The sequence below is a fragment of the Mercenaria mercenaria genome, chromosome 3 (genome assembly GCF_021730395.1).
Source record: "Mercenaria mercenaria strain notata chromosome 3, MADL_Memer_1, whole genome shotgun sequence".
Taxonomy (NCBI): Eukaryota; Metazoa; Mollusca; class Bivalvia; order Venerida; family Veneridae; genus Mercenaria; species Mercenaria mercenaria.
The window spans coordinates 45,132,753-45,158,302 of NC_069363.1; the positions used below are offsets into that span (position 1 = coordinate 45,132,753).

General features: G+C 34.7%; 1 protein-coding gene across 1 annotated transcript in view; it reads right to left on the reverse strand.

The window, feature by feature from the left end:
• LOC123524925 (von Willebrand factor D and EGF domain-containing protein-like) overlaps positions 1-25,550 on the reverse strand; it is a 30,265-nt gene continuing 4,715 nt past the window's right edge. Inside the window, exons 6-29 of the mRNA XM_053538329.1 lie at positions 21,945-22,055; positions 21,142-21,344; positions 18,912-19,167; positions 18,685-18,807; positions 17,884-18,108; positions 15,402-15,563; positions 15,220-15,246; positions 14,706-14,859; positions 14,375-14,477; positions 13,585-13,671; positions 13,077-13,289; positions 12,243-12,404; positions 11,896-11,978; positions 11,446-11,509; positions 10,888-11,070; positions 10,245-10,480; positions 9,690-9,999; positions 8,099-8,260; positions 4,524-4,698; positions 3,359-3,555; positions 2,704-2,964; positions 1,545-1,653; positions 1,200-1,338; positions 1-689 (exon numbers count right to left, since the gene is read on the reverse strand). Of these exons, the coding sequence (XP_053394304.1) occupies positions 584-689; positions 1,200-1,338; positions 1,545-1,653; positions 2,704-2,964; positions 3,359-3,555; positions 4,524-4,698; positions 8,099-8,260; positions 9,690-9,999; positions 10,245-10,480; positions 10,888-11,070; positions 11,446-11,509; positions 11,896-11,978; positions 12,243-12,404; positions 13,077-13,289; positions 13,585-13,671; positions 14,375-14,477; positions 14,706-14,859; positions 15,220-15,246; positions 15,402-15,563; positions 17,884-18,108; positions 18,685-18,807; positions 18,912-19,167; positions 21,142-21,344; positions 21,945-22,055 (3,851 nt within the window). The 3' untranslated portion in view covers positions 1-583. The remainder of the gene's footprint in view (positions 690-1,199; positions 1,339-1,544; positions 1,654-2,703; positions 2,965-3,358; positions 3,556-4,523; positions 4,699-8,098; positions 8,261-9,689; positions 10,000-10,244; positions 10,481-10,887; positions 11,071-11,445; positions 11,510-11,895; positions 11,979-12,242; positions 12,405-13,076; positions 13,290-13,584; positions 13,672-14,374; positions 14,478-14,705; positions 14,860-15,219; positions 15,247-15,401; positions 15,564-17,883; positions 18,109-18,684; positions 18,808-18,911; positions 19,168-21,141; positions 21,345-21,944; positions 22,056-25,550) is intronic.

Below are 25,550 nucleotides of genomic sequence, written 5' to 3' on the forward strand. Positions count from 1 at the left end.
AAAACTTTTTTCGTTAACTAACTATTTACTTAAAAACAAAGATTTTTATTGAAAGTATTACAAAGTCATTTGCATCCAAATTCACTAATGTACTAAACAAACTTATAATAAAAGTGACTATAAACACACTTTATAATTTGATATACATGTATTAAAAGACTGCTTCATAATTATGTTGTCCACCACATCGGTTGTTATTCCTACACACATAAAAACAAAGTTATGCGGGTCACAGGTATAAAACTGTAGTAAAAGTCTCATTTAACAAACCATATTGAAATATCTAATTATATCAAAGTTTCTATGCAAATAATAATAATACCTTAACATAGTAGCAAAGTTAATGAAAACCCAAGAGAGTATCAAACCAGCTTCACCGTATGTAATTTTTAATTATTCCATTTTATTAGTTATGGAAACATGTAGTTATCATTTATTCTTTAATCTAAAATTTCATAAGAAATTCAAACTACGACACTTCACTCTCATTCCATCCGTCTCGAACGTGTTACATGTTTCGATAGAAGAAAAGCTAGAATGTCGTAACAAATATTTAAAACAGAATGCCTCTTGGACCATTTTTTTATTCTTTGTTTCTATGGCGTATCAGCTTAGGATCTAGACGAGGATACGCATGTACCATCTCCTTCTGTGGTTTTACGTCCAAAATTGCGGCGTCCGAAACTGATCTAAAATACGTTATAAAAGATAAATTCTGAATGTCATACCGCAATTTACAACTAACCTAATGTTCTTTTTCTTGTTTATGATTATGTTTTATTCAAATTAGAAAAATGCCTTATGATATGTGACATGTCAAGCATTTTCGTAACTTTTGCTTCTTGAAGCTTTCGGTCAATTGTTGCTAACAGATATGAATACAGTTTCCATTTGAAATTCTTTGTTATATTTGCTTTAATATGCACGATTTTGTATAGTTATTTCAGACACTGAATTGCTTAACAGCTGAAATATAAAAAGTTGCCCAAATGTTACATGTTTTTTTGGGTAGAACCACCGACTTTCCGTATGCCAGCTGGACAGATTTTCTCACAAGAAGAATTCAACGCCCCGAGTGAGGCTCGAACCCACATCAAAGAGGGGCAAGTGATTTAAAGTCAACGACCTTAACAACTCGGCCAAGGAGGCCCCTCAAATGTTACATGTGCGCCTTTGTATTTAAAACTATGTATACTTACTTCATTCGACGGCCAATCGTGCGTTTGAAGATGCAAATCATCATTAATACGATAACAGACACCAAGAGACCTCCACAAATACCAAGTATAAATCCCAAATTCTTTTCATCGCTCTCTTTTTTATTTGGTTTATAGCAGTCTGAAGCGAAAAATTAGCCATTGATATATTTACTTTATACCAAACTAATGCAATGTATTTGCTCAGTTTAGTTCATATTTTTCCAAAGACATTAAAAAATCTGCAGTGAAATAATTTAAGCAATGTATAGACTAGATTCTAGTTGCAGAAAATATAAAAAACGATCACACGACAATAAACTTTTATTGATATATAATCTCACTTACTGTCTGCCCATACATGTTTATTATAGTATGGAAGGCATGCTCGGCATTTATCAGTAAGTAGCGTTTCATTTGCTGCTCTGCACAATCCAGATATGAAACAAGTGTTGTCCTAAAATGTATATATATATCAAATAAAGGGCGCGTTGGGCAAGTGGATAAGATGTCAGCCGCTCAATTCGGGGGACGTGGGTTCGAGCCCCACTGGGGTCACGACCATGACGAGACCAGTACTTGGTTTTCCAGGAAGCGGACTCGAGAGTGGTTCCAAGAGGCTTGAAGCTTTCATTACAATCGAGCTAAAACAAATTAGTATAAACTAAATCAAACCAAATATTCTTGAACATATTCTCAGTTATTATCGCTCGCTGCCATTTGTTCAGGGTTGTTGTCCATTTTTAAGTTGAAAACATGTATGGCAACCTTAAAACTGTACTTAATATTTAACTTATTTTATTTTATTCACAATAGTTTGGTTTTCTTTTTTTCCTCGGGTCATTCAGTCAACATTTCGATTAAACTGATTTTGACTGTGTTACAAAAGCCATTCTCAACACTTTTCGTTCAAAATTATCACTAAAATGTGAAAATTGTACTTTTCAGAAATATAACGACCGAGATTTTTGAAACATAACAACACTGATCGAGACATAAGCCTGAGATTCGCAATAAATATACTTAAGTTTAAGAAAGAAATGGTAGATACACTAATATTCTATTCTATTCTGTTCTAGAATCTATCATAATATGATATAATAAATTCTAACATGGCTCGATTTGATTTCCAGTTAAACAAAGAAGCAAATCAAGTTCTGTATATTTTGCGATAAATAACGGTTGACACGCGAACTGATAAGAGAGCATTATGACGTCAATTATGACGTCAGATTACCACATGACGTCTAATACATTACTTCTCAGGTAAATGAGGTCCAGCATAATATTTATCTAAATATGTCAACGAGCATGTCAGAATGAAAACAATCAAGTCCTTCTTGTCTTTTATCGTCTAATTTACCACGGTTCAGAGTTCAGATGCTTAAGTATTTAACCACTCGGGCTAACGCCCTCATGGTTCAATTCCTACGAATCTGAACTTTGAAGCGTGATAAATTAGACGATAAACCACTCGAAGGCCTGGATTATTTGTTAAATGAAGCACCTTCAAAGCAAATAGTTTCTCTCCATTAGCAGCGATCTCCTGTTGGCATTTAGAATCAAACAGATGAATAGTTGCAGCATCGCTGTATGTCCTTCCGTTATTGCTGATCGAAATGGTATATCGAATTGTGAAGACATCGATTGGCATGTCTGCCCGTTTCTTTCGACCACTATGCACACAGCACATGCCATTGTAAATGTCAAGGTACCCGCCAGGGGTAAATGTCGAATCTGAAGATTTTTCCGAACCATTCACTAATATCTAAGAAAAGAAAGGCAAAGCACACTATAGAAAAATTGCTTCAGTACTGTCGCAATGATGTAACTGTAATAAACTTATAGAGACAAGCCTTTAGCCAAACCTGAAATTAAAGCAATAAAGATAGTACATGTATTAATTTATTAAGATTATTATCATTATAACTACGAATGCCTGCCTCTAGAGTTATATTCAATTTGCAGCATGTCCTTTGTGTATCAAAGTAAAAAGAAGTGAGCGTTGACAATGTACAACGAAACTCTATCCACTGACTTTGTTTTACAACCCTAAATAATTAAATTGCTGTTAGTAACAAAATCAAGTTTTAGTGGCAACAAGAGTTTCCTTAATTTCAATAAATAGAATAGAAAATAAAACAAAAGTAAGATGTCCATACCAAAGTCTCAGAAATTCTGCATTGAAACTTTTCTAAAAGGTTATTTGTTTGAAAATGATGGCACTGGCACTGACATGCTTCCATTCCATTATCTGTGTCACACAACCCACCGCCCTCAATATCGTCTATACGTAAACGATCATTTTCATCAATACTACAGTCTGGTCCATGGTACCCATTTATGCACATGCATTCTCCTGAATGTTAATCAAACCTGTTTTATTGTTCCGTTATTACTTTGCATTTGAATGACATTTTTCATGTAAAATTAATATTATACCTAATTGCTGCTAACTGTTCTTGTAAGCTTTAACGAAACACAAATTATTTGAAAATTTATTCATCTTCTTTCCTGTAGCTTTATCTTAGATCACATTTAGTAGGGAGTAGGTTATATGTGAAATCGTTAAAAAGAATGACCATATGTTCTTTGAATCATGCCAATGAATGGCTGCAAGGTTTGAAAATAATGATAATTGAAGACGTAATAGGCGTGTGCAGCAGCAGAGAATGAACGTCACCAATACACTGTTCACAAATCAACAGAAGTCTAACGGGTCTTTAACTATTTTACTGCCATTTACAGTAGAAATAGATACATGCAAAATTAGGAAATATCAGTAAAACACTATCAAACGTTGACTTCAGCCATAACCCTTAGGGAATTAAATGCGCAAGAAGTAAGTGTTATTGTAGCCGATACAGTCCATTATTTTTTATGGAAATCAGTGCTTATCTTATCTATTGACAAATGAAGTCACTACCAATTAACAGCTACAGTGTGTCTCTAATTGTTTCTTTAAAACATATAGCGTACAATAAATAAATATTTGTTAGATCATTTTGAAATGCTCGAACAGAAAACATAGTGTATGTATTTGTTTGATGCCTAATATACATACCTACAAACTAATAACTATAATTCAAATGAATCCTATTTTATGAGATACTCTTTGGTTTTTACTAATTTATTTTAGTTCGATGAAAGCTGAGATCAGATTCGAGTCGGTTTCATGGAAAACCCAGTACTAGTGTCATATGAGAAGGCATGGTCTCGCGACTCCAGTGTGACTCAAACCCACGCCTTCCGGGTTGAGCGGCTGATATATAAACCACTAGACCACCGCTCCCTATAAATACATTTTAAACAACATGTTCACAGTACCTTCGATCGAACAGTTTCCATGTCCAGTGCAGTTGCGTAGACAGGACTGAAGATTAAAACTAGCAACTTCATCAGCGTTAGCTTTAACATACTCTGGATCGCGTTCATTATTGGCTTCTATTACCTGATCAAGTACACTTGGGTAGACATCAGCCCATGATTTATCATTGCCTTCCTGTTTAAAAACAAAGCTTATTATTACTTTTTATACGTAAACTGCACTTCTACACGTTTCAAACTCACAATACTACTTCTGAAAATCAAGGGCGTCGTGAGATCATAACTAAATAGGATAAAAATTCGTTAGAAAGTAAACATGCCAATGTAAGAATTAAATACGAAAATCGTAAACTATAAGAACAAGCGAGGTCACTATCCTGTGTCCTTGGAACATGGTGGGGTTAAGAGTGAGATTATGCGCACAATAAACCGTTTTAAGCTCCCCAATGGTGTTTATGCCACTGACCGTTCCGAGGCGATGCCCCATCGTGTTTTTGCTTTGTGTAAATGTGTTAGTGTGTATGTTGGTTATGTGTACATCTGAGTGCTGTTGTTTGGGGAGGCTGCGGTTTTTGATCGTGAATAACTCTTTTGGATATTTACAATCACTGTCGCTTCTTCAACATTTTCAAGTAAGAAGACACAAATTATTTTCTAGGAAACATATAAATATGATGATAAACAGTATGAAGATGAATCTACATTCAATTTAACTTACTATCTTGTAAAACACATACTACATGGCCTCAGATTGTTTTAAATATCATCCTTTGTACTTTACTGAATGCAATATCTTTATTTTTACACGACTCCTTTAATATATAAATTCCCGATCCAAAGTTTCTGCTTTTGTGTAGGTTGGCTAGGTAAACTTAAAAAAGTAAATGTCAGATTATTTAACAAGTGTAAATTGGCATTGGGAAATATGAATAGAAGAAACAAAGCGGTATTGCATATTTGTGGACACTTCTTTCAAAACCGTCTTAGGGGCTTTACTCTTTTCGGGACAGTTTCTTCTTTGTTGTTGTTTTTCCATGACGGAATTCGGTAGGTAAACAGGTAACTTCCAAGAATATAACTAGTTTTAAGAGGATTTCCTATCTGAAAACGTACGAAAGGGGAGCCGCTTTATATTTCAGACAATGCCATTGTAACGTAACCAATAAAATCTGTAAAAAGATCCTTTGGAAGCATAATACAAGAAACATAACTGCAGACTCGGTCTGCTTGAGTCTAAAGAAACATGCAACATCCCTAACACCCCCTAGACCGGTTTAAGTGTAATTCTGTTACTGTACAAATTAATGGTCTCTATGTCCATTACCCCAAAGGAATAGAAAATATAACAACACTGTGAACAAGCAGATTTTTGTCAGACGCAACACGGCATTTAATAAAAACAAAGAAAAATATCAAACAGGGAATGCCACGCACCAAAAGCGCAGCCTCCTCAAAACGAACCCCCCCCCCCCCCCCCCACCAGCACGCAAACGAGTGCACCACACACACACACACACACACACACTCAAAGCTTACACATCAGGACAAAACGAACAACAACACACACACACATACACACACACTCAAAGCCAACACATAAGGACAAGACGAACAATAAGCATACACACACGCGCGCACACAAAGTCAACACACAAGGACAAAACGAACAATAAAGGAACACAGTGGGGCACCGCCTTGGAACGGTCAGTGGCAAAAACACCACTGGGGAGCTTAAACCGGTTTATGGTGCGCACCCAACCTCACTCTTACCCCCACCATGTTCCAAAGACATGGGACAGTGTAAATAAAAGTAATCCCCTCCAGGTGAATCTCTAACACACGTAATGGAAACAAAAAGGCATGGCATGTAATACACAAAAATGCTCGTGTATAAATATATGAAAAACAAACCTTAAGAACCAAAAACTTATGTACTCAATGCCTTTTCAGAAGACAGAGCAACAAGAGAAACACCCTTAAGGGCCCGACGAAACAGGCCAGAAGACAAATATCAAAACAGTTCAGTCCTGGTAGGATTTAAAAACTGCTCATCATAGAGTCCTCCCCCTCTTCCGTCAGACGCAATCAAAGAGGGAAGCGTAGTGTCCAACTGTAAACGGGTTGAACACTAAACATGCGGTATGTCTCAAAACAGTTGGGTCGTAACCTCTTTTAATAAAACGTTTGATAATCTTTTCAAATACATTTGGAAAATTACCATGACCCAAGATCTTACGAAGTTTGTAAACCACATCCCCATAAAAAACGGGTATAGAAATACCTTCTCGCAGAAGTGTCTTTAAATTACTATTGAATTTTAAAACTAAATCAGAATTACGATAATAAAATTTAGTAAAATATTTACGCAATTTGTAATAACGGTAGCCTTGCTGAAGAAGTTTACTTGTAATATATTGATTACGTTCATTGAAATGCTTGACATGACTACACGCTCTGGCAAACCGAATTAATTGAGAAATATATACCCCATAAGATGTAGCCTGAGGTACATCCCCATCCAAATGGGGAAAATTTACAATACTAAAATTAAAATTATCCCTCTTGTCATAAATTTTGGTATGTATAATATTGTCATAAATAGAGAGATGTAAATCTAAAAATGAAGCATCAGTATCCGAATTGTTAGTTTTAATTAACTGAAGCTCCCTAGGATAAATAGTACCCACCAAATGACCAAAAAACGGATTATCCATATTAAGAATATCATCCAGATTGCGTGATGTATTATTAAATGCAGTTATAATATCTGCTTGCGTATCTGGAGAAAGGCTCAACATAAAGTCTCTTTCATAACAATATAAAAACAAATCTGCGACAAGGGGTGCACAATTTGTTCCCATGGGAATACCAACAACTTGTCTAAAAACTGCATTCCCAAACCTGATGTAAATGTTGTTCAATAAAAAGGAAAGGGCTTTACAAACTTCGTCACAGGTCCACATTGTATAATGTTTAATAATATTGCTAGTAAAAAAAGCTTTATCAAAATTGCAAGCGATAAACGTAGCATTCTCTCTGGCAAAAGTCTTTTGAATTAGGGCAGTTAATTTGTCATTTATTAAGTTATGTGGTAAAGTGGTATACAAAGTAGAAAAATCGTATGTACTGACTGTAGATACCTTGTAATTATTAATTTTCAACTTATCCAGGATTTCGCCAGAATTTTTAATCGACCAAAATAAGTGTTTACCAGAGTTTTCGTATACTTTATCGCAGTATCTTTCCACGTGGGCTTTCACAGCAGTTAGACATGATGTTAATAGTTTTGAAATATTTGTAGTTGTACAAGAGCTTGAATTAGCGATAAAGCGAGCTTTATATGGTTGTTTATGCAATTTAGGAATCCAGTACATGGTCGGTAGTTTAATTTGTTGATCGTCTATACGAACTTTTAGATTAGAAACTTCAGTGATGTGATCATACATGCGAAATGCCAAAGGTCTGTAGATAATCCTAATTATCAGGTCGTTCGTATGTTTAAAACGTTTCGGACAATGTAAAACCCCCTGCAGAATTTATTTGATTGTAATACGTGTAACAAACGAAATACTTACAACAACGTCAAAAGTACATTCGGCTACTGCCTGTTGTGGACTTATTCCCTTCAATCGATGGCCAAACGTTTTCACAGCTGGTTGAGAATTGATTACATCTGCGCAAAGTTTTCCGGCTTCATTTTCCGTTATATTGTTGACATTGACAGCTCTGTCATTTCTCTTAAAATTTTATAAATGCTTTTAAATAACTGAAGTACCTGATCTTTCAAATTTGCAATCATACATGCATAACGTTACCAGAGGCTTAGATTGGAAGGAGAAAATTTGTAAATTCATATTATTAATCACTAGTTATTAATAAATATAATCATAAGTATTTCAGTTTATATGCGACTGAACATGATTATCTTTTGTAATCAATCTTGGAGGACATGTTTGACTGTACATTTACAAAATAGCCTCTTACAATAGTCAGAAAAAATATTGTATCTAACTGTACAAACTATCGTTCAAATTCAATATAGAAAAATTGAAACATAATAATAACTGTTCATTATCCTTTCATTTAAACGAGACTTACCCTAAACCCACTTACACAAGGAAAATCATCTGTTTATACAGTGAAATAACTCAGTGTGCACCGTTTGGCAATTTTGTTAAGTCAATGAAATGGAACAATAAACTACTATGCAGGGTAACTCAGTCATGCATCAAACAGACCGGAAATTTTTTTCTATGATTTTCTCATATTTCTAGATATTTTCCCCATACTTTGACGCATACATATATGAAGCAGAAATTGTTCTCTTTCCTTCAGTAGCTTTCTCAACATTTTACCCTGTGAAAGTCTTTGGGATTTAACTTTTATAAAACCTCGTTTGTTTGTTGACAAATTTCTGTACAAGAATATAACATTTTCCCCATTTAATCTTTAAATAATTTCCTTTACAATCCCTGACCACTGTATTAAGTATGCCTGCTTTTTCATGCCTAGTAGTAAAGCGCATGGTTTTCAGGAGGTAAAAAATAAATAGACATCTAAGTCTACGAGAATGTTTTGATGGAGTTGTCTCAAAATATTTTACCACGGATCTTTTATTCAGCTTAAATAACTTTTTTCCAGAAAATAATATGGTCATTATATTTTTCAGAAGACTAAGCACTCTGGTGAAGTTAACTAAATATATCTAAAGTAGGTAGTGCCTACCTGAAGTTTGTATTTTTAGTTCTAATGCCCACAGTTAGCTCTGTTAATGCAAAATATTTCAGGGTTTTATCTTAGTTTATGTAGGTAAATAGTAAATTAATCGTTTTCCAAAATAACTGAAATGCTTAATGAAGTTTTAATTCAGAACTATGCCAGACCATCAAATAATATGTTCTACAGCGGAACATTAAACTGTTTGTGATCAAAGCTAACTGTCAATGTTGAACTTCTGCAAAAATAACATCATCTTATAATGGTTTCATGACGTTATGTCGGTTTTATTTATTTTAGATTATAATTATCCTTAAATGTCCAAATTAATACTCGGCCTTAAATTATATATTTCAGCTCCCATTCTCATTTAAAAATAAATCTGAAATTTTAGGTGCCACGTATCCGTATTGTATGTAGCATATTCAATTATGTAAACGTTATACATACTTTGTGTTCTTGAAACGGTTCTTTGTAGACCAGCTGTTGTCGTCTTTCTAGTTCCACACTACTTCTTTCTAAAGATCTACGTTTTCTTTTATGAAATTTCTTACATAATTGTTTTGTGACCGACCGTTTATTTTCTTCGCATCCGGCATATAAAGATGCGGAACATTTTGCCGTAGCTTCCATAGATTTGTTGCCTTGGAAATCAGTTAGTGCTTTTTCGCAATAGCAAAACATGTCTCTCTGTTCTGCATGCCATGAAGAAATTTGTCCAGGGTTAAGCACAAGGTAACTAGTCTCGAAACTTTTACGCCTGTAAAAAACATTTATCGGACCAATAGATTCAATAGCCAACGTAAAGAAACAATAAAACATAATGAAGACATTTTGTCGTTCTGACAATGAACTAACTGTTTGTATGTTCGGTACGAAATATTGCACTGAACCATTTCCGACAAAGATGTAAAAAAACGGGACTTTTCAAAATGTAGTACACTAATAAGAAATGTGTTTGACCGGATGATAAGATAATAGATAATCTTAAACATGCAACAATACCTCCATTCTTGAGAGAAATCTAGATGACGATGTCCTCCCCTTCTAAGATCTATTGGAATTGATTTGTTGTTTCGTTTTCTTAAATCATTGGTCTTTATGTTATCAAAATATCCACACAGTCCCTCTGTATTACCTAGGTCTTTCGGAGCCATATAAATGTCCGTGTTTATCAAATTGTCGTAACCAGGATGTGGTCTCATTTGAAGATTTATGTACGTTCCAATCGGTGTGAAAACCTTAAAACACGCGCTATATGTAATAAATAGTATCCATTGCTCAAAAGTCACAACAACTTTTTGTTAAGTAGGTAACGTTTTTTTATTATTTTCTTAACATTAATAATTAATTTACAAAATCATGTATGGAAACAGCAATTAAAACTTAATCATTGATCAACATTATATGAACTTCCCCAAACATATGTATATGCAGGAAACTGAGTGCATTAAATAAAAGAAGGAATAAAGAATAAATGAACATGGATTCAGGGATAAAATGAAATATCAACTGTATTTTGATGACCAGCTCGTTGAAAGACAAGGGCTAATATGATGCGATACTATGTTTCAGTGCGGTATAAAACGTAAAGGATAACTACATAGTCATGATAGTGTAAACCCAGCAAAGTAATGACAAGAATTACCTGATATCGCAAACTCGAACGTTTTCTTACGTCTAAAATTCCGCCATCACTACAGGAAGTGAAGCCTATGAACTTTAACCTTCCACATGTGTTAATCAAGAAAATATCTGCACCTGCACGTATTGCCACAGCACATGCGCAGTATGCTCTTCCATGGTTACAAACTGTCGTTTTCTCTTGTACCTTTTCATTAACATTATCATAACTATAGCCTTCCGTGTTAAATAAATTGATTATCAGAAATTCTACAGTGGAGTCAAAAACTGAATTTAGATATGAAACCTACTGTATTGACTTGTATAATAAATCTTATTAAAGGCCCGTAGTATACAAACTTTATTCAGTCTATAAGAAGATTATTTAGAATAACAGAATGCAACATAGCAAAATAATAGCACAGTCAGTTTGACTGTGTCTGTACATGAGAGTTTATGAATTGTGCAACACCCCTTACCCCTCCTAGTACCAGTTTCAGCGGAATTCTATTATTGGCAAATTGAATGGATTCCATGATCCCATAAAATGTAACAACACTGAATCCTAATACTTATGTTTTACCTCAATACCGTATTTGATGTTTCTGTATAAGATGAATTCACCCTCATACTGGTTGTCAAAATGACTGAAAACAGAAATACATAATCAATGAGCGGGTCCAGCATGCAGACTAGGAATTACCCTAGTGACTTATAATCATACCTTCTTCAAAGAAGAGCTGAACTCTACTTTTAGGTAAGTCTGACTGGTTCCTGGCTTGTAACGGTCATGCAGAATGAGCAGGTCTAACGTAGTTTCACCTATTGCCTGGGCCAATACTGAGTCAGCCTACACTACCCTGTAGTGTTTAAGCTGAATACGAAGAAAGACTGAATAACCATATATTTATAATTCCATTCTTTCTACTGAATATGATACGATTTTAATACATATTTTTATCTTTTCTATGTTGTTTATATATTTTGTAAATGAAATATGTGCATTAAACAAGTAATATTTAACATAGCTTACTATCCATCTACTGTCTGCATATGTGGATCTACATGCGAATAACACTGTTTATACTTGTAGGCATCATTATCGGTTACATATATCTGGGAAGAAACAAGAGAAAGATTCTTCATTTATCTTTAACATATTTCGCTCATAGGCACATGAAATGGCAAGTGGTAAAATGAAACCTACTACAATTTAAAAAAGTGCATTCTTCAAAACAATGTGTATGCTTGCTTTAGTGCCAGAAAGAAATGTATTTGTTTATATTAAATATGTATTTGAACATTTAAAGCCTCATCAAAGGATGTTTTAGCATATTAATTGAAAAAATGTAAGAGTAAAATTTCGTCGAAGTGACATACCATAATATCTTTGATTCTGTGGTTTCTCCATATAGGATGCAAATCGCCAGCAAGCCTTAAAGGCAGTCTGAATTGGTGTCCATCTGCGAAATTTCTATCTTTTGTCGTAACTTCATATGAATAGTTTTCCCCCACTGTACATGTTTCATTGAATTTACAAGCCTACATAAATGTAAAAAGCGCATTTTTTATTATTGTCATTTGCTTATGATACTAATAGTAGTTTGGGCGTCTAGGGTCAAGTCATTAAACATTTATACAAGACAATAACATAACGGTAAGCATTTTGTTCTAAGAATATTATCTAGTATTTATGTTGAGGAAAGCGGATGTATACGTAAGCTTATCTTGCGTCTATTTACTTGCTGAATATTTGTTTTGTTTTATGATTTTTTATCATGCTTCATAATATGTCTCGTAATTGCATGGCTGTCTTAATTTCTTAATTTGTTTGTTTGTTTTGGGTTTAACGCCGTTTTTCAACAGTATTTCAGTTATGTAACGGCAGGCAGTTATTCTAACCGTTGTTTCTGAATTCTGTACCAGTAAAAATCTATTCTCCACAAGTAACTGCCAACTTCGACACAAGAATCAGAGATGGAGGACGAATTGTCTTTTATCAAATCGTCACGGAGAACATACGCCCCACCTGGGGATCGAACTCTCCGAGATCCGTAGATCTGCGCTCTCCCTATTGAGCTAAGCGGGTGGGCATTTCTAATTTCTTAAACATGTCATTATATTCTGTTAAATGGAATTCTTTACCATAAAAGACGGGGAGGTAACTTAACATTTTTGTACATAACAGTACTAAAGACTTCTTTCATGACTTACTTTCATTCTTCCCCCACACCGTCTAGACCGTTCGACATCTATCAAACCAGTTAAGTCACAACCCTCTCCTTCAGGAGAAATCATGCGGAAGTCTTGATAACATGTTTCTTTAAAGTGTTCATTTTCCCCATATATACATCCGATTGGTGCTGTTGGCTCAATTGTTACTTTTGCGTTTTGACCCTTTTTAATGTACACAGTAGGTTTATGTACCTTAAATAATATTAAGGAAAAGATGAAAAGCTATAATTTTGTTTACAACTACAGTAACACATTATATTCAGTACATCCTTTCATTGATGGAACATGCAAAAGTTTCTGTAATGTTACACAATATAAGTCACTTGGAACGACACCTGTCTGTAATCATTTGCTGTACTCTCACACATGTATGTCCATATTTATTCTTTACTGTAACGACACCTGCTTTACGTGTATACTGACATCTTTTGTTTGCCTTAATCAAACTACTCTAGAGGCGCTTCTATTAAAACAGGTTTTACTTTACCTTTATTCCGTAAAAATTCTCTGGGCTTTTTGTTAAATTAGTTAGAAGACCAGTTTGAGAAGCTGATACTCTAACACCGCAACTCATCTAAAATGTAAAAAAGTACTAATGATAAATGATAGAAATCTAAAAATTGGATAACTGGACATAATTCATTTTTGTGGAATAAAAGAAAATTTCACCACATTTTGAATTTCATGTTTCGATATTGAATTTTCAAAGTTAAATGTTAAATAGATACGAAATATATAATGGCATTATTCATTTTTCGAATTGCTTCATTACTTTTAATTTTGATGTTTTTAAAGTAAAAATCGGATGTGGAAGTAAAATGGGGAAATTTAAATATGGCTTAGATTAATTTTTAATTGACATTAAATTTCGTAATGACATTTAAAAAATATATATCTAAAAGTATGCCACATTTCAAAAATGTACTTTAGGCAACATGTAAGATATTGGCAAATAAATGCTAATTGTTTGGTTAGCAAACTTATTACGCGTGCGTGTGTGCGTATCTGCGTGCGTGTGTGCGCGCGTGTGTGTGCTGAACGTAGGCACGTCCCTAAATGCACTGCTGTGATTTTGAGAGGCTGCGTTCTTTTTTATGATCTGGATATTCATGCTTTTGCTGTGTATGTCTTAGAAACCAATATACGTGTTAAAGTTCAATACATAAGGCGGTAGGTAGAACCTGTCATTAGAATGAGCTTTTAGTGTACACTAAACTGATGCTGAAATGATTTTTGCTTGATATACATAAATTAATATATATATATATGTATATTACATAAATGTCAAGTCCTTGTTTCTTTTGTTTAAGCATTTCTTCAGTTAGGTTTTCAATCCTACGAGAAGGTCCTATAGCTGTGAATAATGTTGGTCCAAGATACCTGTAGAAAAAGTGTTAAATATCGGATCAGTATAAATTCCCAGTCCTATAATTTGTTTAACATCACATCTACCGTAAAATGAAATACATTTTTTTTTCTTTTAACGTCGCACCGACACATGATAGGTCATATGGCGACTTTCCAGCTTTAATGGTGGAGGAAGACCCTATGAAATACATAGTTAACTATGCAACTCAACATGAAATCAAACTAAACAAGAAAACCTACCAATATGTAGTGTAATAGAGGCTTTCTGGCAAAACAGCAGACGGTGTACAATTGAATGTTAGATATGGACGATACTGCCGGCGTGCATGCATGAAGTGAAGTTCTACATCCAAATTTAAAGTAAATCTGTCAACAGCTGGTACTGGGTCAAAATCTTAAATTAAAAGTAAGAAGTGCGTAATTTCTGCGCCGCAGGCAAATGACATATGATAGATTAGACCAGCATTAGCTTCAAAGTGATGATAAAACATAAATATATATTTAACAGTGATTTTTACTAAAACACACGACAGTATTTGTAGCGAATGAATAATTATTACATAATTAAGCGAATACTTCGCTCTACATAAAAATGAAAAATAAACACACATAGTATGCACTTTAAAACTTAGTCAAATCTGGTATCTTAGTAAACTTATCTACTAAACTGTTATGCCGTACACACTGAGTGGAATACTGTCATGAATATAATGTAGTATATATATAACGGATTAATAAACATATCTCACTGTACCTCGAATGCCTTGTAATTCGGGTGGATCTGAAATGAAGTGAAATACTGATGCATTCGCAAGTCATGTGCATTCGTTTATGTAGAAGGATTTGTGAACTTAATACTCTATTTTACTAAATATAGCAAAAAAAATTATTTCAAAACATTACATTAATCTTATTTAGAAATGAAACAATGTTTACCGAAACAGTAGGCTGCCTTTTCGAAGGGAAGTCTACCGAGCTGATATTGTAGAGAGCCTTGGCACATCCTGACTGACACTAAGGAAGTTTCTGTGCAATTCTTGTAACATACAGTCAGTTCCACCGGGTTCTTTGTTAAATTTCCAACTGTAATATGCGTTCCTGCGGAATAAAACGAAACGAAACAGTACCATAAAGATGTTGCAACAAAGATGTATATAATTGGTCTCGTAAAAATTGTACTTCGGTGTATGGAAAAATTTAATGAACTTCGGGTTGTCAGCTCCTAGCACATGTCATATAAAGCATTATAAACAATTTTTATTTTTAAACTTAGACAATATTTCATGTAAAAACTGAAACAGCCTGTATCGGAACAAACAGCCAGAGCCAGTCAATCTGTGTTTTACAAGTATTTTGCCAATAAAATGTGTCATTATGTACAACATGAACGCAGCTATTAATAGCGAGCTCGAAGAGCAGGCCCGAAGGGCCTGCTCGAGAATCGAGCTTTACGGTAACGCAAGTATACTTTCACACTTGGTGATTGATTTGAAAAGTTTCGTCGGAAGTTTTAAAAAAGCGCACCCTAGCGGACTGGTGCTCACAGGAAGTACTTCTTTCCGGAGTGAATACAGAACTTCATTCAATTGCTAAAAATTATTCATCACTCAACAATAATGAAAGAATGATTTCCAGTTGTTTGAAAAAAATATTATTTGCTTTTAAAAGATCAAGCATCGGCCAGAAAATGGAAAAATGTCCTTAATAAGCAGAAAGAAACGGGAACGCGGTAATGACGCAACATATGATATTCACTGTTATAGGCATGGTGACACTAAATGTAGACATTTTTTTTCAAGTGAATGGGTTCTCCTGAATTCTTGTGACTAGTGAATAGTTTCTTTGTGACAAATAAATGATGCATAATATTTTTAGATAAACCCGATTTCTTTGAGCTCGCTTTGAGGCTTTGCCTTAGTTCATATTAAGGAATCGATCCTATCAATCCCTCTACGGTAACATGCTATATATACCGAATGAGACATACTATCGAATTAAAAAATGTGGTCTTCCGGCACGTGCACAGAGCGTCCGACTTCCGAATTTTTGGAAGAATACGCTTTTTCCTTGTGCGTAATAAGCGTCCACACAACTTGTCCGAACCGCAGCGACTTGCACATCAGTACAAATATGTGCAGTATTGTTTTTTATTCCAAAATTTACCTTTAAAGTGATACAAACGCATATTTCTGGGCAAGCTGATGTACTGTAACGATTCCCGATTGAGGCATTGCCTTATTTCATATTATAGTTTAAAATGTTTAATCGACGCTTAATATGCCGGTGGTTTTGTTTCATGGTAGGCTGTAAAAACAAAGGAACTAATTCTATTAAGTCCATGTCATTCTTTCTATCAGAAATCATAAACGGTAACCAGTAATGTACACTACAACAATTTACAGAATCATTTTTGCTGAAGCAACAAAGTTTATTTGTCTCGTGCACGCCCGTGCTTGCGCTGCTGTGGTTTGCCGTGTAGGGAGACTGTATGTTTGGAACGTGGTTTTCCCTGTTGAATAATCAATCTTGCTTTTTTCCACCTTGCGCAACATCCCCATAAATTTCTCTTCCACTTACCCATTATTTGTATCTTACATATAATTAAAATGTACTTGTTGCTGGATTTTTGAAGCAATTATCTACTACAGTTTCTATTTGTTGCGGGCCTACAACGCGATGCTTGTCTCATTGGCTGTGTTTGGGATGATCAGTGTTTCCGGGAAATCAACCCTAACCTTTTACTTTTTAAGGTCTTATAAGTTAATTGTAGGGTAAGTGTGAGGTCGGAATGCCCCAAACGTGTTAGAAAGCCCAATGTCCTTTACAAAGCGATGTTCCTATATTCAACTTACTTCTCGGTACAGTTTTATTTGGTATACATATTGTCTTGTTTCTTGGTGGTGTCGCTTCCATTTCAGTTCCCCTGTTTATGCCCCCACCTTCCTGACCTTTTTCGCCCCACCCATCCTCGATATATTTTTACATTTTTTTATGTCTAAAAGTTATCTCGTCTATGAATAGTTTAAAGATTCCGTCTGTGAAGATTTTATTTGTGGGTTGCTTGCCACGCCGTGTGTGGCTCTGGCTGCGTTTTTGCTAGTAATCAGCGATTAGAATCATTTTATTGATAAAAATTAGGCAAAATGCTCTTACTACTACATGTTTCTATAATTATGTGCATTTCAGCCGATACTTTGGAATATACATCATATTCCGACTTTTTATAGCGGCTAAAGGTCAATGTAAACTTATTTGCTATTAATAACACCAGAGTGGACGTTTTAATACATAATTTAATTTTAAACTCAAAATTTCAGTTTGGTCAAACTTTAAGTTTACGGTGCATAAGCAAACAGGAAAGGCAGTGAGCTTTAATGTTACACAGGCTAAAACTGTTTAAAATGATGAAAGCGTTTACCATTGACATAAATTTGGTTTCTTGATCCACAGGAAAAAGGCGACGGCACTGTTGTTGAATCAGGCATTTGATAGTTTCCTTTAGACGTGCTAACATTGTACCAAGAAAGCTTTAGAAATTTGTCATCTACTATACCGTCTGATGTGCTTGATTGATCGATGAAATAATTTCTGGCTCGTACCCCTAGATCGGGTAAAAGCGGAACTTCCTCTTCACATGTTAGATCTGAGGAAAAAATGTTGTTCTTAACAGATGTTGTTTTGATACTTTGATCTAATGTAGAACATGGTACTAATGGACCATTAATGCATTGATAATGTTTATTAGACTCACTTGAAGTTAGTTACTGCAGTCATTGGCCACAATTCAATTACTTCATAAAATTTATGATAATTTCTTTTCATTATTTATGGTCGTTATCCAGTAGTATAAGCAAACTTAGAAACATAATGGTAACATCAAGTAATATTTGAAATACCAAGGTATCTGGCAAAAATACGTAAATCATTCCAGATTTATATATCGCCCTTTTCATGACAAACACGTTCAAATGTAGCCATTCAGGGAGTCAAATTCACCCTCCCCCACCATTGCAAAAGCAGAACGGTCTGATAAGAGGGGCTGAGCGAGCGAGAGATTATCCTTTAAAACTCTAAGAAATAAATTATCTCAATATTTATATAATGTCATTAACACATACGCACTGATTGTGCATAGATTGGCGTTATATGATCTAATACATGTAAATTGAAAACAGTTACACTAATTAAGTTATGCCAGAGAGATAAACATTCCAATTACATTTTTGACAGATGTCATCGTCTACGTAATAGCCGTCTTCACACTGACATGTTTTATTGATGCAGTCTGATTTTTTATCAAAACAGTCTCCACTCCCGCTGCAGTTTGCATGTAAAGTCGACACTGAAATATAAGAATAAAACAACATCTTAAGGATACATTCCAATAGTGAAGTGGTCTATCATCAGATTTCCTATTCCAACTCCCCACATTCTTTAAACACATACCTTGTGGAATCCAAATATGTGCTTTGGACACTGCTTGATTAGAACATTGTGAATATAGTCCTCCTCCATATATTCGTGGAATGCGTATTATTTGTCCGATGTTTGCAGACCCAGGCTTCCATGTTCGAATGGAGCTATTTGTGTAAGCGTATGTAAGTCCACCATAACTGCATGATGACTTTGGTCCATCGAGAAAAGCAAGAGAACCAGTGGCGACGAAACGAAAACCAGCATTAGGTCCGTCCGTGGCCTCAGCCTGGTTAGATATAAACCCGATCAATCTCTAAAGCATGACATGTAGACGCTTCAAACTACATCTTCTATTTTGGCAAATATGGCAAATTCCTATTCAAATAATTCAATTTTATATTATTTATTAAATTTTATCTAATACGATGATTCCTATACATTATTTCTTGAAATGTAAGCTTTAGAATCTAGAATCCCAAGCACATTGAACTCGTCTTGTAATTTATGGCATACTAAGTATTTATATTTCATACTAAAGTCCATATCAATTCACTTACCAATATTTCAAATATTACCCGAGTGTTCTGTATTAGCTTTTTAAATTAAAATATTATAAATAAATGTATACAGCTGTGAATTGTATAAAGGAAATACTCTTTTCCAGGATATATTCGCAATCCCATTGGAGGGCATTTCGACACACCTCTACGTTGGGAAAAACACCCCTATGGACAAAATAATTTGAGAGAAAGTACTCACTGGACAACGTTTAAAAGGCATTTTCCCGGAGAAGCACACACTTGGACAAATTGTCTGTAAAGATCCTCCTTGAATTACTAATATCCGTCCAGGAAAGGCTGTCTTAAGTTAGTCCAGGAAGTCTCTTTTGAAAATGCTGGTCAAGAAAAGGGTGGGAGCGTGTATTTTTAGGAAAGATTCCTTCAATAAGTTGCACGCGAAGGGCGGGGGTGGTTGTTTTTGTTGTCCAAGAAAAATGCCTTCAACACGTTGTGCAGAGGTCCAGGATTGACAGTGTTGTTTGATACGGCTTGTCCAGGGGGTGTTTTTCAGAAGAAGAGGTCTTTTGAAAGTTTCCAGAGTGTTCATGAATATTGCCTTCCATATGTTGTTCAGGGCGTACTTTATGTCAACTTGTTTGTATCTAAAGGGCATTTTTGGGTCGAAATGCAATTCATAGTGGGATTGTGCGGAAATGTTCGGAAAAGCAGATTTCTTTACCGTGTTAACGAATGAATAAGCAAAATAATTCCAAGACATTTGTGCGATAAAGCGTTGTCTGTCGAGTCGCATTGTCTTTGTAACTTCGTATGTCAGGCACTACATTTTTGATCAGAGATCGACACAATTCCGTGACATTTTTTGCGGTTATGTCGTGTGTCATTTCGTGCTGTTCTGTGTTGCGTCGCATTGCCATGTATCGTGTTGGGTGACATTCAACTCGATACAACACACGACATTGCGACTCGAAACACGACACACGACAATACGAGGCGACACACGAAATTGCGGTATTTCGTGCTACAGGCGCGACACACGTGTGTGGAAACGCTACATTTCTGTCTTCGATTGTCGTATGTTGCGTCGTTATATCAACTGTTGTATTGAATGATTTGGTACATTGTCGAGTGTAGTAACATGTTTCGCGTTGAGAGTTGTATGTCGCACTCCATGTGCGATACACGGTATTGAAAGTTGCACAAACAGGATTCCGTACATAGAGCTATGTTTGCACATTTACGCAAACATCTAGTCATGATGTTTTATGAATCCAATTTCCTAAAATATGCAACTATAATATTTGATAATTTTTATTTGAGTTCTATCAATTACTCTAAAGTACAAGTTTATATTATGAAAAAAAATATATAGAAAACGGATGACTTAATTTTGCATATAAAATATAAAGTAAACTGTTTGTTTATTATAGTGTCACCCCTATTGAAATGGCCAGCCAAGATGGCTTATGAGGCACCTACATACATTGAACAGCATTGCTTTCCGGTTTCTATCTTTTAATGCCAGGCACCAGGCAGGTAGGCAATAAGTAACCATTATTTAACTAGCTGGCGGCTCACCAACCGGTCTCTCTTCAGTAACAAGACCTGCTTCTGACAAGGGTTCGAATCTTCGACCTCCCGATTGCGGGGCAGGTGCCTTATCCATTAGGCCACCACAGCTCAGTATAACTTTATGACTTTGAACTGTCGACTTTGTTGGACGGTCACAATTTTACTCTTACCCAAAGGTTTATGACTATATTTTCAGTTGGAGATACTATAGCAATATGTTTATCATTGTCAAACTCGCTGCCTGGAACAACTCCTAACTGAATTGTCTCAACGGATGTTGGTGTCAGTGTTGCTTGCTTCCAGGCATATATCTCCAACTGACCGGAAGTAAATTCTGTATCAAATGCGCTTCCGTCTGCACCGTTGAATATATCTGGTTAAGTCGATATAGAATATAGCAATCATTTTATAACCAGATAAACAACAAATTGCAAAAAACATTTTCTTTCAAACATTGGATCAACACATAAATTATTTAAAGAGTCTGTTAATACATACTCATTGGTAGATAAATGTTAACGAATATTCTATTTGAATAATCTTCGTAGTTGCCAGTCACCAAATTTTAAATATTGACTGATATAGAATTGTACTATGTATCACCTTTTAATTCCTGTAAATAGTACTGTCATCAGTGATGATAATAGTTCCTGAAAACTACACAAGTCTCAAGCAGGAAAACCCGAATTTTCAGTTATAGATAATTTGGAATAGACTTGTGATGCCAATATAAACTATGTCACTAGAAAATGAATAAATAGTTAATGTAATTTAATGTAATTCGCCAAATAAATTCCCAGTTAAGAAATATCAGTCATTACAATTTGTCTTTACATATTAGCTTTAAACGAATCACTCCCACTAATTTCTACAACAAAATGTTTGGATAAATTCAAGAACTAAGATATAATAAAGACAATTCGATTTATTTACATTTAATTTTGTGTGAAAATTTAAATCTGAAGATACCTACTGCGGCCTTTCGAAGAATCTGTCCACACTCGGATGCTCTCCATATCAAAACCAAATAAAACATAACCGCTATGTTTACCAATATCATTATCATAGGTCACCTGTCCAGAGCCTAAATAGGATAAGAACTTTCGCAGGTAAGCGAGAACGGTTACAAACAAGAGAAAATTGGTTAACCGGTCGGAACATATACAATATCAATCAAATAACGCAAATCTATCATAGGTATTCTTTACAAAATTGTAAAGACAGTGCATATATTCAGAGAAATGTTTTGCAACTTGGAGTGTAACAAATCTTAAAATGACAACAATCTGTTTTGTGGAATCTGCCATAGGTTCAAAGAAAGTAAAACAATAGCTCAGCTTTGAACTGTAGTTGTAAGAGTTTTAAAGGGTGTAAAATGGTAAAGTAACTACATGTAGTTTTTGCTAGGTTAAGTACTATCAAACAGATAAGGAACACTATAAAAATCAAAGCCTGTGTCAAAAGCCTAAAAGCAGACATAGAAAACACTTTTTCTTTAATGTCTAATACAGAAACAATATGAATGAAAGTAATACATTTATTTTTAACCCCGACAAACTGTTTGTGATGGGAGATATACTCGTATAGGAATCACTTTGTCCAGCCTGACCCTTTCCCGTTTGTCTCGACCCGTCCCATCTCTGAAACCCATACAGATATCATCTTAAAGTTTTAAACAGGTTTTGGGATGATAAGATAAGTTCAAATATCAGGTTTCTTAACTCTGCCATCTGTTTGAAAATATCATTTCCTTTCGTCATTTAAAAAAATAGACATTTCATTTAATGTTTTAATATTATATTGAAACTTAATACACATTCCTTTTTGATAATGGTATAAGTTTACAAAATAATTTCCATAACTCCGTTTACTTTGCCATGATAACTGTTCCCCTTTACGAATTAGAATTTTATTTTAAATATCGTTGGAAGCAATGAATAAATTTCACTGGAACTTCAAAACATAAGTCAAATTCATACAGCTGGTTCAATAACTTACTTCTGTTTCGAAAAAAAAGCGCAACTTTGCATTTGCAAAAATGTCTAGCACATGGAGTTTCCTTTAATATTTCTTACACGTAAACATTTATGGAGTTGAAACTTAAACACATCTGAGATTATATCGCAATTACAGATATACAGTCAAATTAAATGTTTTCTTGTGACAAAATTACTTCCTCTTTTTAACTTGAACTCTGTCTATTAGACATGGAAAATGGGACAAAATTATTATTTTCTCAAGAACGGTTTGAAACTAATGATATCTCATTGGAATATTATATAAATATACAAGTTGACATAACATGTCCTATACCTCTGACTGCTCTTTTCAATTTCTTTTCTAATTTTACTAATTTTTTCATAACTTTAATATGAAAAAGTATTGTCGATATATAGAAACAATTTATATATATTTTATTTATGGAGATAGACTAAATAAAAGTATGGTTTTTGAACATTCATGAATTAGGAGCAATTACTAGTGCGTTGTTATATTTTGGTGCCGCCATCCGAGAAATGCGAGGTAGCTAATGAAGTAGCTTTTAGAGCTTATGCACTGTAATGTAAACAGAATGTCGATGACAAATGTCCATAACTCTCGTTCGGGCAAATTGCGCATCTGAGGGAAAACACAAATGATGTATAAAAATGGTATTACAAAACTGCAATATAAATACGACATCTAGCAACCATTTTTGCATATTCTCACAACCTCTCATGTAGAGTTGTGTGAGTCAACGATTGAAGGAGTTTACTTTTGTTCAAGCGTCACATGCTGATTTTATTGATAGTTATTATATATTCGCTCTTTACGTTACCCGACCCAAAAATGAAAACTGTAATGACTTTTGTTTGTAGAATATGAGATTTCAATTCCACAATATAGCACTTTTCCCGATGTAGCCAAAGTAATAAGCATGGACGGGGCTATAATAGAATGGCATCTAAACCACTGACGGGAATTTAATTTTGATTTAGTTCATTGAGACGTTTCATTTAGAGTTACTGAAAGGGTCAATAATCATTTATCTGCTCTGAATAAAGATATAGCCGTCTCTTTATCTTATTTTCGTTCTTTTATTGTGCAATAAGTAGTGATGGGCAAATCGGTTAGATTTGCCAACCGATTAATCGGCATAATCGGACAAGCCAACCGATTCGATTAATCGGATATAATCGGATAACTGGTTACTCTAGTTGCATATCTATAAGTTCACCTCACAATGTATGATTTTTCATTAAGAAATGAACCTCACAGACATCAAATATCCTATTTCTATTGTATCCCTTCATAAATATGAGTAAGTTAACAGCATAAAAGTAAAATATTTGTGAAAATAGTAACCTTCAAATCAGGTACTGTCTTAATTTTACCAGGGACTTATCCAGTGATATTATATAATTAAAATAAAAATTATTTGGAGCCAAAAAAAGTTATTAACGATTTATTAATTCCTATTTAACGACTGGACTGATTTCAATCCCACAAAATCAAAAATTGAAAATACTTTTGCTAATATGCTTGCGTAAGTCTTACGGCATGCTATGCATACTGCCATAACAATGTCAAGAGTTTAGGTTGATGGTTTTCCCGGCTTATTTTTGTAAAAGTCATATATCTTCCAAAATCTGGATGATCACAGATGACATCAATTTCTTTTGACACTTTGGAGGAAGCCATTTTTACGTAGAGTAGTTTCCCTTGGTGTAATTGCCCCAAAGAACCGTAAATACCAGAAAGAATAAGGTCAGAAACAACTAAATTATCCGTTAGGGTGACAAGTAATTAATCGGTCAGGGAAAAGTGAAGTCGGCGATCGCGCCCATGAATGCAACGCCGACGATTATTCGATTGTCGCCGATTGTCGGCCCATCACTAGCAATAAGTGAGTTTAATGTGAACACAAACAGTTAAGGATAACATGACAGAAATATCAGAACACTTTATACAAAATTGTATCCGTTTCTAATTGTATTTCCCACGTTTTAATAGTTTAACAGAATGACATAAAACAAGGATGGATATTCAGCAGGGAAAGCCGCGTTTCATAAACGCAGCCTCATATAATCATGTGAAAGAAATATAATGTAACTTGGTATACTGGTATTTTTGATATGGGGCATTGAAAGACAATAACCATAAGTCTGTCCTGACTAATGATAAAATTATCTTCTATCTTTTTTATCTCGTCAGAGCACAACCTGCTCAAGATTACTTAGTGTGAGCACCCAACGTATGTCGTCCGTCCGTCCGCCAGCCCCAACATTTTTTTACTAACAAAATCTTTTGCCTAGATGGATTTAGGTGGCTTTCATCCAAAACTGTTAGACGGTTTTGTTTGGTTGAACATGGAGTCTGCATGAACTAAAAGTGAAAACAAATCTTCGACGTTTATTCTTTGAAATAATTTCATAAAAGTATTCCTTGAATGGACCTATTCAAAGATGTTCATATTATTTCGATTCGTTAAAGACATGCTTGTCAGAAACTGCTTTCCCAGTTTCAAAATAATTTTACATAAAGATTCTTGGGTGAACCTCTACCAAATTGAAAGAATACGTAGAGCTATTGCACTTGC